General features: G+C 42.8%; 1 protein-coding gene across 2 annotated transcripts in view; it reads right to left on the bottom strand.

Moving 5' to 3' along the window:
• TTC12 (tetratricopeptide repeat domain 12) overlaps positions 1 to 16,862 on the bottom strand; it is a 134,335-nt gene that overhangs the window by 109,645 nt on the left and 7,828 nt on the right. For both annotated transcript variants that reach the window (XM_074976964.1, XM_074976963.1), the window contains 7 exons: positions 15,706 to 15,765; positions 8,914 to 8,985; positions 7,575 to 7,635; positions 6,278 to 6,466; positions 4,143 to 4,212; positions 2,988 to 3,076; positions 114 to 282 (listed from right to left, as the gene is read on the bottom strand). In XM_074976964.1, the coding sequence (XP_074833065.1) occupies positions 114 to 282; positions 2,988 to 3,076; positions 4,143 to 4,212; positions 6,278 to 6,466; positions 7,575 to 7,635; positions 8,914 to 8,985; positions 15,706 to 15,765 (710 nt within the window). The remainder of the gene's footprint in view (positions 1 to 113; positions 283 to 2,987; positions 3,077 to 4,142; positions 4,213 to 6,277; positions 6,467 to 7,574; positions 7,636 to 8,913; positions 8,986 to 15,705; positions 15,766 to 16,862) is intronic.

Genomic DNA, 16,862 nt, shown 5'->3' on the forward strand with positions numbered 1-16,862 from the left:
AAATTTCAACTGCCTGAGTGACAAGGCTAAGTGTGTGTTCCTTGTTGTATGTTACCTTTCAGCTGTGAACTGCAAATATACAACTGTTTGTAGATTCTAGCAGAATACCGTACTTGGTTAAGTTCTGGTGCCTGACCAGCAGATTTCTTCCATTCTCAGTCTGAGAGTACAGAGACAGCAATGCCAAGCTCTCCTTCTGGATCTCAGGCACATCACATGATAGCAGCAAGGGAAGCTGCACATTCACATCTGGGTGAGTTAACAACAAACGTTGATTCTCCTCTGGGGGAAAAGAAAAAAAAGAAGACATCTGTGTTGTACATCACGTACCATAAAATCCTTGTACAGCAATTAAAATAGAATTTGTAGAAAAGCATTCAAATGGATTAGCATCTTTATTTCATCAGCCAAAGAGCCCTTACACTACTTGACTGGTATGTAGGAGTATTCATTTCACAGCTATCACTTCAGGGAAAGACAATGCTCAGGTACTGACTGTAAAAGGACAGGATTTCTGGACACAGCTAGAGAAATCAGTCCAGGGTAACTTTGCTTAGAACCACAGGCCACTTACACCGCCGGACTGGGATCTCCTTCTTACCACGGCAAATCCAATCAGCCACCACAGCACCACTGCCAGTCCCACTGGCCAGCCAGAAGCCACAAAAGGAAACCCACAGACTTCTCAGCTGCTATACCAGCCCAGACCAACAACCCCCAACTTAAGGTGAGAAGCTCTTAAGCCTGTTTCACCAAACAACACACAGATTCTTCCAGACCCCAAAGGGTCCAGCCCCAGACCCCAGTCAATATATACTTACCCGAACAACCATGCAAAAGCCAGATCCTTAGATCTAATATCTAAGGGTTTATTACAAAAAAGAACAAACCGGGTTGGCGAGAAGAATTGTTAAAGCAATAATTTACGTGCATCAGTCATAACGACTGATGCAAGCCAGCAACGTTATTTGCTGATTCTGGAGAATCTCTGAAAGTTCATTTCAGGTTACCTAGATTCAGTTATTGGAGCACTGTAGATCCGGCCTGCTGGGGTCCACATGCTGAGCACGGACCCTTGGAGACCACAAGACGAAAAATCCAAGGTGGGCACTGCTAAATCTACATCATCCCTCTGAGAGATGGGCCCTGAGTCCAGACAGGCTTAACTCATGAGGACTGAAGAACAAAGAAAGTACCTGCCAGGGCCCATCTTCTAGCTTTTCATATGCAGAGGGAAAATTCCATTCTCCTCCATAGGTCTTGGCTTACCACCTGACCAGGTAGGTCGCTGTGCAGAGCTTCCATTCATTGCAGTCCCAGGAGGAAAACCCCACCATCACAAAATGGGTGTTAGCTGTCTGGGACTTTGCTCAGTCTACTGTCCTGGCTGCGGTGGAGCCCCAGCTCCCATTGTGAACCTCAGCACTGAAACATTTCTCACACAACTGCAGAGCTAGAAATCAATACCTTTACATACATACATGGTACAGACACACAAGTAGCATACATGGATTCAGGGCATCATCAGCTTTCATTTGACGACTCACATGGCACCCCTCGCACAATAGTTGGGGCCAACAGTCACACTGGGCATTAAAATAGCTTTCAGACCCAATATAAAAGTCTAGCCATGTGACACCTCTGTCTGTTACTCAAACTCTCCAAAATGGACAGAGCAACTGGCTTTAGCATATACACACAATATTAAAAACCTGCTGTAATTTGCACCAGTTCAATCTCTTGGACATCAGCTGGGTCAAATGAAATGTAAATCAAGGCACATTTTGGCTCGAAGTATTAAAAATGTTGAATATTTTCCTTTTGTGCTGTTTAGTATACCATCTCTTACCTTGCTCTTCCCTTTCTGCCCACCACTAGCTCTCCAGAACCAGAGAGCCAAGGGTCCCAATACACACCCAGTATGCTGTGCTAGTAAATATAGATTCTCAGGGTGCTAAAAGGGTGTGTTATCATTTTTCAGTGGCAACTATATATGGCATTCAGCCTTGCATTCCTTGCAACCCTAATAAAAAGCATCTCAATTGTCTAAAAAAGCACAGGCAAAAAATATGACTCTTCCCATGAGATAAGTAATACCACTCGTGGTACCCACCTGGAAATTCCAGGGGAGGAGAGCAACATTTTGTTTGTACAAACACACATACTTGGGCGTCCCATTTTACAAGAACAGATAGGAAAGTATTTGTTTGCACCTCTCAACAAGCCTTTCATACCATAATAAAATGGAATGAAAACTACAGAATTAGGAGAATGGGCAGAGTTTCAAGCCAAAATTTTCTACAGTCAGACACAAAGAGCCATAATTTTAACTTAAGTAGCTAACCAAAGTCAGTGGAGCTCTGTTGCTTTACACGAGGTATCCAGCCCTCTCTTAGGCTGAAATGGGTTAAACACGCACTGGAAAACATCACTAAGGTCGGGATCACATTTACTCCAGACATCAGAACACTCAAGAAGATAAACCAGCAAGTGACTCCTTCTAGCTGTCCTGCATTCACTTTATTTGTTGTGGTGCTTATGTGCACAGCCCCAGTGCCAACCCTCCTTACTACAAGCCACTTCCAATATTAGCAAACCAAAGCTAGAAATTCCAGCAGATGGAAGTATTAGCTCCTGACATTTAGGTACTAATGGTACATTAACCCAAGACCAAATAATGTTCCCAGGACTGGAGCTCACTTCAGCCTCTCCAATAGCTTTAAGCCGTCCATTAAAATGAGTAATAATGAGTCAAAATGAGTAATAATTTCATTGCCTTGGAGACCCAGAGCCACAATTGTACATACGACAAGCTCTATGCCTGCAGCAATTGCATTTGACCTGTAAATTTGAAGTGTGCTGCAAGGTCTAGAATCGAGTGCTCTGGGAAGGGATGTTAATTGAAAACAATAATTTCAAACAGTCAGTTAGTCAGTTCCATATTAGCAGTACATTAACAATGATTAATGTTGATTACACAGACATACCATTCCCAGCACAGACTGCTTGCCAGAGGATAAGAAGAGAAAGTGACAATTCCACTTCAGCAGCGTTCTTCTCTGCTACAGAGAGGCCCCTGAAATGAAAATGTTTATTTACAAAACAGCAAAGGAAAGAGGAAAATGTGAAGTGAGAGAAACTCCAAGGGATTTACCCCAGAATTTTCTTTTTAGTTTCCAAGCTCCATAAATGGCTATTTTAATAAACATGTTTAGGAATGTTCCCAGTCAGACTCGTTTGCTGCTGACTTTGATATATTGGCTGTATAATCAGCTGCTTCATGGACCCTTGTACTTTATGGATCAGTGAGCTCTGGATCACCAAGAAGCCACACACTCATGGCAGACTGCTTCATACCTCAGGCAATCAGCAGTGGCTGACAGATACGGAAAGACTCTGAAGGTATCACTGTGAGGTAACCTTATTCAGAATCCTAATGCACCACACCCAACCATTTCTGCTTCCTGGGACCACCTAAAATCTCTTTCTGCTGGACCAATCTCAAGCCAACAAAAATTTCTGTTTGTCATATCTTTGGCTTAATATTTTACAGTCAATACCTAATCAAACCCTTCCCAAATACATTGTCCATGAGTCAAGTCATCCTGTTCCCAAAATAATTTTAATAAACAGATTTCAGCCCAAAACAAATGGCTTTGATCTCATGCACAACAAATATGCTCTCATTCACAAGGCAGATTAAACAGTAGAAGGGCATAAAGTCAAAAAAGGATGATAGCTCTATTGGTTGACTAGTAAAGTAGAATACAACAGACAGCCACTAAGATACATCTGATAAGCAGCAAACAGTATAAATCACAGAATACTAGAACTAGAAGGAACCCTGGAGGAGTCAAGTCCAGGCTCCTGTGCTCATGGCACGAGAAGAACTAACACTTTAGAAGTACCCAGGAGACTAAGACCTTGAGTGAAAGCACAGCAGGTTTTTTGCCTCCCACATCCAAAAGATTATTATTTGTCTGAAGGACATACAGAAGTTAATATCATCCAACACTGAAATGCTGTCATATTTTCTTTTGATCATTTCATCTCAATTTCATGACAGGTGATTGTGTTTCTTTAAATATCTTTCCATTCCTCATGTTGCAATGCCCCACTGTTTTCCTTAGCAAATGCCTTACCGTCTTATGACCTTATTGTCATTGATGATACTGAATCCATTGTTTATTCTAAATAAAGTTTGTTCAGTGCCTGAAACAAATTCAGAGATAACCACATGAGCCCAGCAATTCATTTGGCTGGTGTATCATGGAGAAGGCACACTCCTGTTCTCTGGAAACAGACTGTTAAGTGACAAGGTCATTGAATCAACATCATCGGGAGAAAATTAAACATAGTTACACCATAAAAATGGAAAAGCCTCTTAATATTTGGAGCAGAAACGGCACTTGAAGTTTATGCACTCTGATTCAGATTTGTAAGTATACAGAGTGACTGACTTCATTTAATGAATTTTGCAAGGAGTCAGGAAGAGTTAAACACTGGACATACTTTGCAAACCAATTCACTTAATTTGTGAACTGTAAAAGTTTTTAAAACAAATACCTATGAAAGGATTCACATCAACACCAGAGTCCACATGGTCACAGAGCTCAAATCAATGCAGGCTGCGATCAAATCAAAATACAGTTCCAAGACGATCTCTCACACACTGGAGTAACAGTAGAAAAATGTAATCTACATTTAAAGGGCTAGATCCTTATCTGGTGCAAACTGGGTAGCTCCATCAGAGTGGGTGCGTCTACGCTGGCAGGCTACTTTGAAGTAGCCAGCACAACGTCAAAATAGTATGCATCGCGTCTACACGTGCTGTGAGCTATTTCGATATTGAAATCGATGTTAGGAGGCGAGACGTCAAAAGCGCTATTCCAGTTCAAAGATGACAATACCACCCTACTTGGACGTTCAACGTCAAAGTAGGGCGTGTGTAGACAATCCGCGTCCCGCTATGTCAAAATAACAGGGTCCTCCATGGCAGCCATCAGCTGAGGGGTTCAGCGATGCTCTGTCCAGCCCCTGCAGGCCTCTGTGGTTGCTGCATGCAGCAGCCCTTAGCCCAGGGCTTCTGGCTGCTGCTGCTGCTGGAGCTGCAGCTGGGGGTCCATGCTGTGTGCACGGGGTCTGCAAACAGTTGTCAGCTCTGTGGATCTCATGCCATGGAGGGCGAATGGGCCTGGGAGGGGCCCTTTAAGGGAGCGGCTTGGGGCTTTGCTGGCCCCTTATTTCGATGGGGAGCACTTGTGTATGTGGACACTCTGCATTTTCTTCTGGGGCGGCTCCTTTCGATGTTCTCCATCGCTACTTCGACGTTGAACGTTGATGGCACCAGCCCTGGAGGACGTGTAGACGATATGCGTCGAAGTAGCCTATTTCGATGTTCTTACTTCGAAATAGGCTACTTCGACGTAGTGTGATAGTGTAGACGTAGCCAGTATGTTTTAAAACATAACAGTAAAAATCAGCTCTCCTTTACTTATCTTAAGACAACAGCTTTGCCACAACTGGTGAGTAGATTTTAGCAACACTATGAACACATGCAACAAAACACCTGTATTCAGAACTTGGAAGTACTTCAGTAGAAATGAGTCTAAACTGTGATGTATATATCTGACACGAATTTGCCCAGTGCCTGAGTGGTTGTGAGTCTAGCATTCTTTTTGGAGCCCATCTAAAAGCCTTTCAAATTCAATTTTCTCTTCAATGGGCAAAAATACGGTGATTTGTCTGGTCATTTACATTTTGTTAACGATGATTATTATCCCAATGAATTGAACAATAGTGACCAGTTTCAGAAGAAAGTCAGAGCACTGGATACTAAATGGATTTACATGATTACAGTCTACCATAAACTCATGGGACGAGTCTGCCATCTAGGTTTGTTACTGAACATTTATCATTATTCCCCAAACTATGGGTGTCTTCTCTTTTGATGTTGCATATAATTTTCAAGACTGCTAAATGGCAGCTCTGCATTCATCTCCTCTAGTGGAAGAGAGCTGCCTCTCGATAGTAAGCTGACAAAGTAAACACTTCATGTTTTTTTGTGCAGTATGCCTGATTTTACACACCACTGTGCTCAGTTTTTACCTATATGCATTTAGTGGCCCAAAATTTTTGAAATATCAAGTTAATATTCTGGTTTTATTAAAAAACAAAGTTAGAATTTTTGTAGGCCTCAGCCAACTCTCATTAAAGACTATTTGGATCGTGCCTCAGGTTAGCTCACTAGACAGAGAGATTTGCATAAAATACTTACAATCTTTTATTGATTCAGTCAAAACTCTAATCCCGCCTGCATAATAAAGTATATTCTGGTCAGGTCTATTAAGTTTCTGGAGCAGCTCTCTCACAGACACAGCAGTAAACTTTCCAGACTCAAATTCCTCCAGAGCTTTTTCTTCTTCTTTTGCTTTTCTTTCCTGTAAGTCTACTTCATTCATGCAGTCTTTGAAACCAAAAGAAAGAGAAACTAAAAATGAAATTAAGAGGCTACAAATTCCTGATACACATCAAGGACTGTGAGGAAAGAAAGGAAATCAAATGGGGTTTCATGATGTTGACCAATATATGTTGGGCACAGTGTATATAATCATATTATCAATATGTATTACTGACATCCATGTATATAAATATGCATGCAGTATCTGTATAATGTGATAAGGTATATATATTTCTAGCAGTCTTTCTATAATCATGTTCATTTGTGTTAAGAATCCCATAACACTTTCAAAGTTGAAATTATCTTTGGTATGAGAAAATGAAAAGCTTGTCAAGTCAAAACAGATTAATGTTCTGTCCTGCAGCAGGCTAAGAAGATACCTTCATGGACCAGTACCTGGAAAGCTGGCACGAACTAATGGGTTGGATATTAGTGACCTGTAAGAGTTTTGGTAACTTGTAAAATCATCCTATAAATACTCCTAGCTGAAATGTGCAGCACTGGGAGAACACTCTCTGTGAGTGGTGAATTTAACCACATGACACAAGATGGCTTCCTGGAAACTTGATATTGCACTGAATTTTTTTTTCTGAGCTATTCCATTACTGGCTTTTAGTGATAATTTGGTCTTTGCCCACGAAAGCTTATGCTCCAAAACATCTGTTAGTCTACAAGGTGTCACAGGACTGCTTGTTGTTTTTGAAGATACAGATGAATTCGGCTGCCTCTCTGATACTTGATTGATATTGGTTATTTGGTCTCTTGAGTATATTTTATAATGAACAAAGGAATGGTCAAGCAACTGACTATGTAATTTATCGATCATGTCAATTGTTGTACAAGCAGATTGTGAGGCAGAGAATGGGGAACAGGCTCAGTGATCTGGGAAAAACTGTCTGCATATGGGCCAGCAAAAGAAGAATGGCAATTAGCTATGGCCAGTCAAAAGGAAAAAAGCTAGTGGAAAAGGGTTAACTAGAAGAAGAAACACCTGCATACAGAAATAGGATGACAAGAGTCTACACAGATGCTCAGAATGCATGAGGTAGAGTTACAATTTAAGTTCCATTTTGATAACAAGCTACCACAAGGAGCCTCATGTTAGTCTTCTTACCTTTAAACAGACTTTCCTTTTGAGGATCAATTTCTAACATCTTCTGATAGGACTTCCTGGACTTAATAAAAAGAAAAAAAAATTAGTTGAAAACAAAAGTGAGAAGGTTACACAAAAGATACCTCGCTGACAGGGTCCGATCTAGGACCCTCTGAAATCAATAGTGGCTGTTAGTGGACTGTGGATCGGGACTATAGAGCCTTAGATTTTGTTCTTCACTCCCTGCAATTTTTTAGTTGACACCTCTTGTGTGAGTCAGGGCTCTGTCCTCAACAAGCAGCAAAACATGAATTCCTCTTCCTCTGGACTCTTCCCATCTATGAAGTTGGGGAATGTTTTGTTTTGTTTTGTTTTGTTTTGTTTTCACTCTAGAAAAATAAGTGTTATGATACACAATAAACTCAGTCAGTAGCAATGATGATTATATTTTCAGAGCTTAAAATGCCAGGCCCACGTCTCAATCAGTGCATCATTTTAAAATTAATAATATAGACAAAATACAAATCATACAATCCATCACTGGGCAAAACAGAATGACCAGAGCATTCTCTGTAAGGAATGAATAACACTAGTCACCAAGTTCATCGCAAAATGTAGAACCAAACGTCTTGAGAACTGTACTCTTTAGATCATGGGTGTCCAACCTTTTGGCTTGCCTGAGCCGCATTGAGTGAAGAGGAATTGTCTTGGGCCGCATATAAAATATATAATATAGTTAATGTATATAAATCACATAATAATGTTAAAAGTTTACGATCTTGTGGGGCCGCATTACTAGCTGTCCAGGGCCGCATGCGGCCCGCGGGCTGGACACACCTGCTTTAGATTATTTCCTCTGCTAATTCTAGCAAAGTAGAACCAATTTAGGAACTTCATTTAAAATTAGAAAAATTCTTTTCATTGATTAGGACACAAATTATATTTGAGAACATTCAGCTTACAGCTACTGTTCAATGTAGACAGGAAATGTACAATTAGATCATCCATAGAACACTTAAAGCCTTCAGCGGGTACCAGCAGATATAAAGCAAATATCCCCAGATTTGCAGGACTCTAGTAGTAACTCAGATGAATGACACCGACTGAACCATTATCATCATTTCCTGAAGCATGCAAATATTCCTTTAAGATCTCCCAAATCCTAAGCCAACCTAGCCCTGCTTTCACTTGGAAAGGCTGGTATGGCAACAAGTCAGGCTCCATGGCCAAGCCAGCATTAAGCTTATTTTTATACTGGCATAAACTTTGTCTAAGTTGCTAAACCAATGGAGTTACTCCAGATTTACATGACCATACTTAGAAAGAGAATGTGGCTCAAACCCTGGTTTGTATAACTTACCTCATTGTAGTTCTTCAGAGCCAGATGAGCTTTTCCCATGTGGAAATAGGCTTTAATACATTTATCATTGCACTGCATCAAAAAGAATTAATCAAGCAGTTTTGAATGTTGATTACACACAATTATCTAGTCTTCTGGCTAACAAAGTTACAGCAACTGCCCAAAAAACTATCTACAAACTTTGCACTTTGAGTGAAGCCAGCTGACTTTGTGTTTATTGAGAAACACTTAAACCTCCCTCTGTAACAAAATCAATTGCTATCATATGGAAATTTCTCAGTACCCTTTTCAATTCCATTCATACAGAATACTCGTGATGACCAGATCTGGTGTAAGCTGATGTAAATCTAATGATTTCAGCAAAGATACACAGGTTTACACCCGCTGAGGGTCCCACATATTCAACTTTTCGGGCAGGATCCACACCCATATTTGGGAAAAACAGAGTCAGCCTTCTTCCACAGCAGCCTGTAAACTACAAAAGTCTTGTCATTTGGCTTTCAGCAACTATCGAGAAGAAGTCACCAATATGACATTAGTCATGTATACAGACCAGTGGTTTGATTAGAAATAAGACATGGATCCATACGCTGCATATATTAAAAAAAGAAAATTAAAAACCTAGGGCCACATCCCTTGTGGCTGTTAACTGGAATAATTTTCATCGACTATGTATTTTAACACATACTAGATGAGGATCATGCCTACTTTTCACGCTGTTTCCTTGGCAGACCAGATTTTTGAATATCCTCAGTATTTTGGTTGATCATCTGCAAAATATTTGTATCATTCCTTCTCTTCCTAAGCCGGTCACCTCCACAGGTAAGGGAATTTGGAAGTGTGAGGTTTAGACTTATTTGAAACTGTGTGGCTGGTATACTTACTGGATTTTTTGAGTTAATTAACAAAACAAACCTTCAGAGATTAAATTGCTAAGGATGTCTCTTATCAGCTCATGTCATGGACATGTAAAATACTTTTCAGCTGTCCAAATTAAATTATAACAAACGGTCATTCCTTCTTTCTGCTGAATTTCATCAGCCTTCTTCCAAGGGTTATAAATTTCTGAACAAAGAATCTTAAATTAATAGACGTTACGATATTAAGAACAATGGGGAAACAAATTATCACCAGACTTAAGGCATGTCTTCACTCTGGGGAAGATCAAAGCTACCATTATCAATGTTTCAGTGTTTGATTTAGCCTGTCTGGCACAGATCTGCTAAATGAAATTCACAGGGCACCCCCATCTGTGCCAGTACTCCTGCCCCTCGCTAGGAGTAAGGGAAACGCCCATTGACCACCCACAGTCGAGACAGAGCAGAAACTTGAATTAACGTACATCAACTCCAGCTACATAATTAAGGCAGCTGGAGTTGCATATCTCAATTTGTCCTTCCCCTTCAGTGTAGGCCTGACCTCAGTACATAAGTCTTTCTGCTTATCCAAAGCAAATTGGCTGCAGTTCAACACTTCCATCGGATGTAAGAGAACTGCTGACTGCAGTTGCACGTGAAACAACAAAAACCAAAAGCATTCATTTACCAACAGAGAAAGTAAATTTGGTAGTAAGTGGTAAGGTGAATCCAAATGCACAATAACTTGAAAATGCTGCTCTGAGATAGTCGCTGTTGATTGCCACTTAAGTAAGTTTAGCTAATTCTTTGTACTGAAGTTCTTTTGTGGAAATACAACCTTGTTTATTTTGAGCTCCCCTTTGCCAGAATTTCTCTGTATGATCGATCACAAGTTTTAGAAGGTACATCTACACTGCAATAAAAAAAACTTGTATCACCAAGTTTCAGAGCCTCGTAGGAGCTGACTCAGACTTACAGGGCTGTAAAATTGCAGTGTCAATGTTTGAACTCAGACAGGAGTCCCTAGTCTGAAAATTGAAACTGCAATTTTACAGCATCACAGCCAAAGTCTGAGTCCAATGACACAGGCCCTGAGGCTCAGTGTCATGGACATTTTAATTACATTCAGTGATGTACACCCAGCCTCAACAATAGTTGAAGTTTCACACCTTTTTTGAGAAACGCAGCCAAGAATGAAATGAGCATGTATTTTGTCATTGGTTGTAAAGATGTCTTTGTTTCACTGTTAAGGGTCACACTGCCAATGTTAAGATACTGGCTGATCTTTTCCAATTCAGTTGTGTGTAAAAGGAATATTAATTTTCTCATATTACATTGCTAACCCTATTAATGATATGTCACTGTTATATTGCATTTAATGGGTACCAATGTTTTAAAGCCCCTGAGTTTGGATTCAGACCTCTCTTTTTGGCTTCTATTATAGTTTTTCACCTTTCCAAATGCCATATAAATACTTTCTACTGGGAGACTTCATTGGAAGTTTAACAAGACTATTACCTTTACATTTTTAAAACAGATCTGCAGAACTTTGTCAGACAATGTTTCCAAAGGGTTTTATCATTAGTTATATCAAACTTTAATTAACGATTCGATTCAAATATTTAAGAGGTGAAAAAGGATTGAATCTAGACATTGTTTAAAATGGTTATGTCTTTGGATCAGGAAAGCTAGCTCAGTACGACCGAGAAACTTCAGTTCCAGCTGGCACAGGGTTTTTACAGGGATCTCCTGGGTTTGATACCGGCAAAACACCAGTTCACCAAATTGTGGGTGGACCACGAGGTCTCTATCATGACCCACTCCAGCCAGCATAATTATTGAAAAACATTTTAAACAATTAAAAAATGTAACTATTAGGTTCCACAACTGTTTACACAAAGCTCGTCACCTGACTCAAGAGGAGTCTCAGGACTAATCCAATCAGCACGTACAACAATGGTCACCCACAGAGCCAGCTCCATTTACTGCCTGAGCCAACTGCAGACACGAGAATTTACAGTTAAGGAACCCCCCAGATAAGCTTCAGAAGAGGAGACTTCCTGGGGTAAGGAAAGAGCCTATTTTTATGTGCATGTTATGATTTTACTTTACATGTAACCATCTGTTTCCAACACTTCTACTTGCTCTCACTTAAATCTCTGTGTCTTAAGTAAACCTATATTTGATTTCATGACAGGCACATCTGCATTAAGTGAAGCAGAGGCCTGAGGTGCAACTATCAAGATGGGGTGTACAGTTTCTCTGGAAGCATATGTCTGTATACAGTGCGTCTCCAGTAGGTCAAAAGCTGAATACTCCGGTGAGACACTTGGCAAGTTTGTGTGTTGGACTGTGCCCATCACAAACTCTGAAGAGGCAGTAGGGCCTGCATAGTGTAACGCTTGTACTCCAGGGCCACAAGTTTGCAGAAATTTTGGTGGTGCCCAGAATGCCCAGAGCTGAAGTCCCTCCCCTATTCCAACTCCACACCACCTACGTAAGGGTCTGGAAGAGAGTTTGTTTAGAAGGCTTCCTGCTTCTGCTATACTTAAAGAAAAATGCTATTGCTTTTTGATTTTTTGGCTCGTTCTTCAAATTGTTTTTGTACTTCTGAATTCTATTTTTACACTTCTTCTGCCAGAGTTTATGCCCCTTCCTATTTTCCTCATTAGGATTTAATTCTCACTTTTTAAACAAGCCTTTATTTCTCACAGCTTCTTTTACTGGGTTGTTAAGCCACACGTGGCACCTTTTTGGTCCTTATTGTGTGGCTTGGGTTTTCTGTTGTTGTTTTTTAAATTTGGGTCATATATTTAAGTTAAACATCTATTACACTATCTTTGAAAAGTTTCCATGAAGCTTGATTACACACAGGGCTTTTTTTCCCCAATGCCGCCATTTTAAAAAGGCAGCTGGGCAGCTCTGAGCCGCATGCGGCTTTTTAAGCAGCCATTTGTGGCTCCCACCACTGCCATCATTCCACCTCCAGCTTCCTGCCTGCCAATGAAAGAGCAGGACTTGATTTAATTGGCTTAATGGCCAGCAGGAGGGATCCAGCCATTAAATCAATTAAATTGAGTCCTGCTCTTTCAGCATGCAGGTGAGGGAGATGCCCCTGCCTCACTGTACATGGGGAGAGTCGGAGGGCTGGGGAGAGCCATGCAGCTGTAAACATGGCAGCTGGCAAAAAAGCAGCAGAACATGGAGCTCCTTTAAAAATGTAAGTGAATCCCAGGTTTGGGGGCTTAAAGACTGGGGGCAGTTTGGGGACACAGTGAGGGGGAAAGGGTTAAAGCCTGGCATTGGTTTGGGGTCAAGGGGAGGGCAGGGGTTAAAGCCTAGTGGCGGCTTTGGACCATGGCGGGGCCGAAGGGGAGTTAAGCCTGGCGGCAAGTTGGGACCACAGAGAGCTGGGAAGGGTGGGTGAAGCCTGGCAGTAGGTTGGGACTCTAGGGGGGAAGGAGTAAAGCCTGGTGGCAGCTTGGGATGGCGGGGGGGTAGGGGAGTGGGACAGGGGAGGGTTAAGCCTGGCGGCACTGAGACAGTGCAGAGCCCAACAGCCGCAGTGGGTGGCAGCCGACAGTACCGGAGAATGCAGGGCTCAGGCGCCCTGGCAAGGGCAGGGGGGCTCAGCAGCAGTGGCTGCCCAGTTCACCTCTGGACATGCCTCCTGCTGTGCAGGGCACTGCAGAGCCTGCAGGCTAGCCCAGGAAATTAAGGTGAGAGGTGCAGGGTGCCCCAGGGCTGCTGGCTGCAGTGGGAGCTGGGAAGCAATTCACCCAGGGGTGGCAGGAAGGGAGGAGCAGCCCCCCCAGGAAGGCAGTTGACTGGGGGCCACGGTCCACACCCCATGCCTGGGGAGACCTATGGCTAGCGAGGAGCTGCTGCACCCCCTTTCTGCAGTGCCCCAAACTCCCACCGCCTCTAGCCCTCGCTCCCTACCTGGCCCTGGCACTGCCCATATCCAGCCCTCTGCCCAGTATCCTCTGCCCTGTTCTCCCAGTGCACAGCCCACCCTGCCCTTTACCTGGTGCCTGGTGCCCTATGCCCATTCTCCTTGTTCACAGCCCACCCTGTCCCTGCCCTCCCCATGCCCTACCCCCAGCCCCTCCACCCACTTCTGAGCCCCCTCCATTTGGTACCCACAAACCACTCTGCCCCCTATCCAACCCACATCCCATCTGCCCCAGGTCCACAGCCCACCCTGTCCTACTCATTCCATGCCAGCTCCCCCACAACTTCTCCCATGCCCAGTGCCCCCATCTTCCAGGTGCTGCTCCCGGGGTTCACCTCCACCTTCCCAGTCACAGGTCCCCATCCAGGCAGCTGCCCTTCGCCAGCATGCCTGGCTGCTGTAGGGAGTCGCTGTCTAAGCACCCCATGGGGCTGGAGGTGGCAGAGACCTGGTGTGGTGTTGCAGGAGGCGTGAGGCAGGGCAGCTAGTCTGGGGCTGTGGGTTTGTGCCCTGCTATTCGTTGGAGTGGGGACACGTGTTTGTGTTCCAGGGTGTATTTGGGGCTGTGCTGTGTGTAGTTAGGTTGGAGGAGTATGTACTTTGAATAAGGCTTGTGGGAACTTTGTGTGTTGGGATTGTGTACGTGTTGTGTTGGGCATTATGGACATTTTGTTCATTGGGATTATGTGTGTGTGTTTTGTGTCACACATTACGGCTATTTTGTGAGTTGGGGTTTTGCCTGTGTGTGTCGTGTTGTGCTTTGCTTGTATTTAGGTTGGATTGTGCTCTGTGTGTGTGTGTGTGTGTGTGTGTGTGTGTGTGTGTGTGTGTGTGTGTGTGTGTGTAGCCTGGTGGAGGCTTGCGACCATGGGGGAAAGGGAGGGGTCTTGGGGGTCAAGTTCCAGCACTTTCCAGCAAGTTCCTTGAAAAAAAGCACTGAACGCACATGCCATCTGCCATAGGGCAGGTAATCATACATGCTACCTTGGGTGCAATAAACAGGATAGCCCCCACTCTGCTGATGGGCTTTACCTCCATTCATTTTTTTCCTCCTCGAGCAGGGGTGGCCAACATGTGGCCCACTTTTGGGATGATCCTGAGTTGGCTTGAATGACAAGTCTTTTTTTTATAAACAAACTCCCTGCCACAGCCTCAAAAGCTGTGCTGCTCTCATCTTCCATATTCATCACACTCACACTCATTCTGGGTTGAAGTTAATATTGCTGGAGCCAAGCTCTCAGCCCTGGTTATTCATGGTGCCTGAGCCCATGTAACTCACCACCTATGCTTGTATTGCAGGTGGGTGGCTGAGCTGGGCACAGAAAAGGCTTCCTCACACTCAGGGCAGTTATAGTGAGGGGATTCACAGCCCTGCATACCCTGGACAAGAATCACGTTCAACATCAGCTGTCATTTTGGTTGTTAAAGGAATGCTGGAAACTGCATAACAATGTTGGATTTTGTCTCCACCTGGGAAGTAATGCCAGGCTACCACTATGCATAATCCCAGAGCTTGAGCTGACCAACAGGGACCTCAGTATGCCAAGGTTAAGTCATGCCCAGGGCCTTCAATGAGCTCTTGCACTATGATGAATTTTACCCATGTTGACAGAGTATTAAACACATTTGCAGCAAATCACCATTAGACATACACAATTCTCTGAAATATTCCTCTGTCATGGGAATTGCTTCAAGGATGACAAGCTGTGAGGTCAAACAAACACACTCTGCAGCATTTCATCACTAAACGAATATGTATAAATTGGCCTCTGGCATCATAAGCACATTGCACACTGGGACATGAAACTAGCTAGTCTAAGATCATGATTCAAAGAAAGAAAGGCTGTTTGCATTGTTGAAATGACAGTTATAAATGAGCTGGACGGTCAGTGATACACACCTCAGTTGGAATATTTAATACGGGTTAGTGATAGTCCATGTCCTACCAGCAACATACTGAAGAAACTATAAAGAAGTTACCTTTAAAGCCCATTCACAATCATCGATTGCTTTCTTATACTCCTGCAACTTCATGTGAGCCTGAAATAAAGCCAAGAAAGGATACAGGTGAGCAGATTTATCAGCCTGAAGAAAAATTATGAATACGTTGTAAGTCTGCCACGTTTTCCCAAGTTCAAAGCACTGTACAGATGTTAGCTGAATTAAAATGTTATGTTTTAACCCACAGGGAGTGACCATATTGACTTGGATACATAATTAACTGCTCCTACATCTTTTTGGCACCATTTCTGTGCAAAGGATCAAAAAGAGTGTTAAAGAAAAAATAAGCACAAAACTCACATGTGCTAAACCAAAGGCAGGAACAAGTCTTCAGTTCACAATTAAAAACTTGACTCCTCTTTCATCATAAAGATAGCTTGAAAAATATATACCCCACTTAACTTTGCTTTCACGCCATTGTGGGAGGGGGTTGACCTGTGCATTGCGTGCCATTGAACGGAGAAAGGGAGGGGAAGGGAAGAGTAACCCAGCATGTGGGACCAAAAGCCCTTCCATGATGAGGCTTCATTCTGACCCTCCCCATGCAGGAGGAAGTCTGAAATCACAACAACAGGAATAAAACAAATGAAACAAGACCGCTGAACCATTCGTATTTGGTCAAGTGAGGACCTAAAATGTGGATTGAGAATATCAGGTTTAATTTTTCTTCCTAGACGCTAGGGGCACAGGCTAGGGATTAAAACAACAGCTGTCCAATGATTTTCTGAAGTGCAACTTTTCTCCTGAGTTTATAAAAAGGCACGGAGATAACGTGCTGAACAGAAATAAATTTACACCCAAATTAGTACCACAATCTCTGGGCAGAAACCCAATCAAAGATTCCCCACTGCAGGCAAAATGCCCCTTTGCATACCACTGAGTAAAAGATAACCAAACTTACAGCTTCTCACAAAATTAGCAGTTTTCTCAACACAGCACTGACTCATACAGTCAGTCCTCTATCTAGAGTGGGAGAGATCTGTGCAACAATGCTGAAGGTTTAGAGTGCCAGCCCTATTGCTGATACATGAAAGAGAAGGGTGTTACAGTTACGCACAAAAGAATGGGTTGCAAAGTTTTTGGCCCTGATTTCAATCATCAGACATAACCCTGAGAAAGTGCTGAAGTAAGAGCAG

Source organism: Carettochelys insculpta, chromosome 25 (genome assembly GCF_033958435.1).
Source record: "Carettochelys insculpta isolate YL-2023 chromosome 25, ASM3395843v1, whole genome shotgun sequence".
NCBI lineage: Eukaryota > Metazoa > Chordata > Testudines > Carettochelyidae > Carettochelys > Carettochelys insculpta.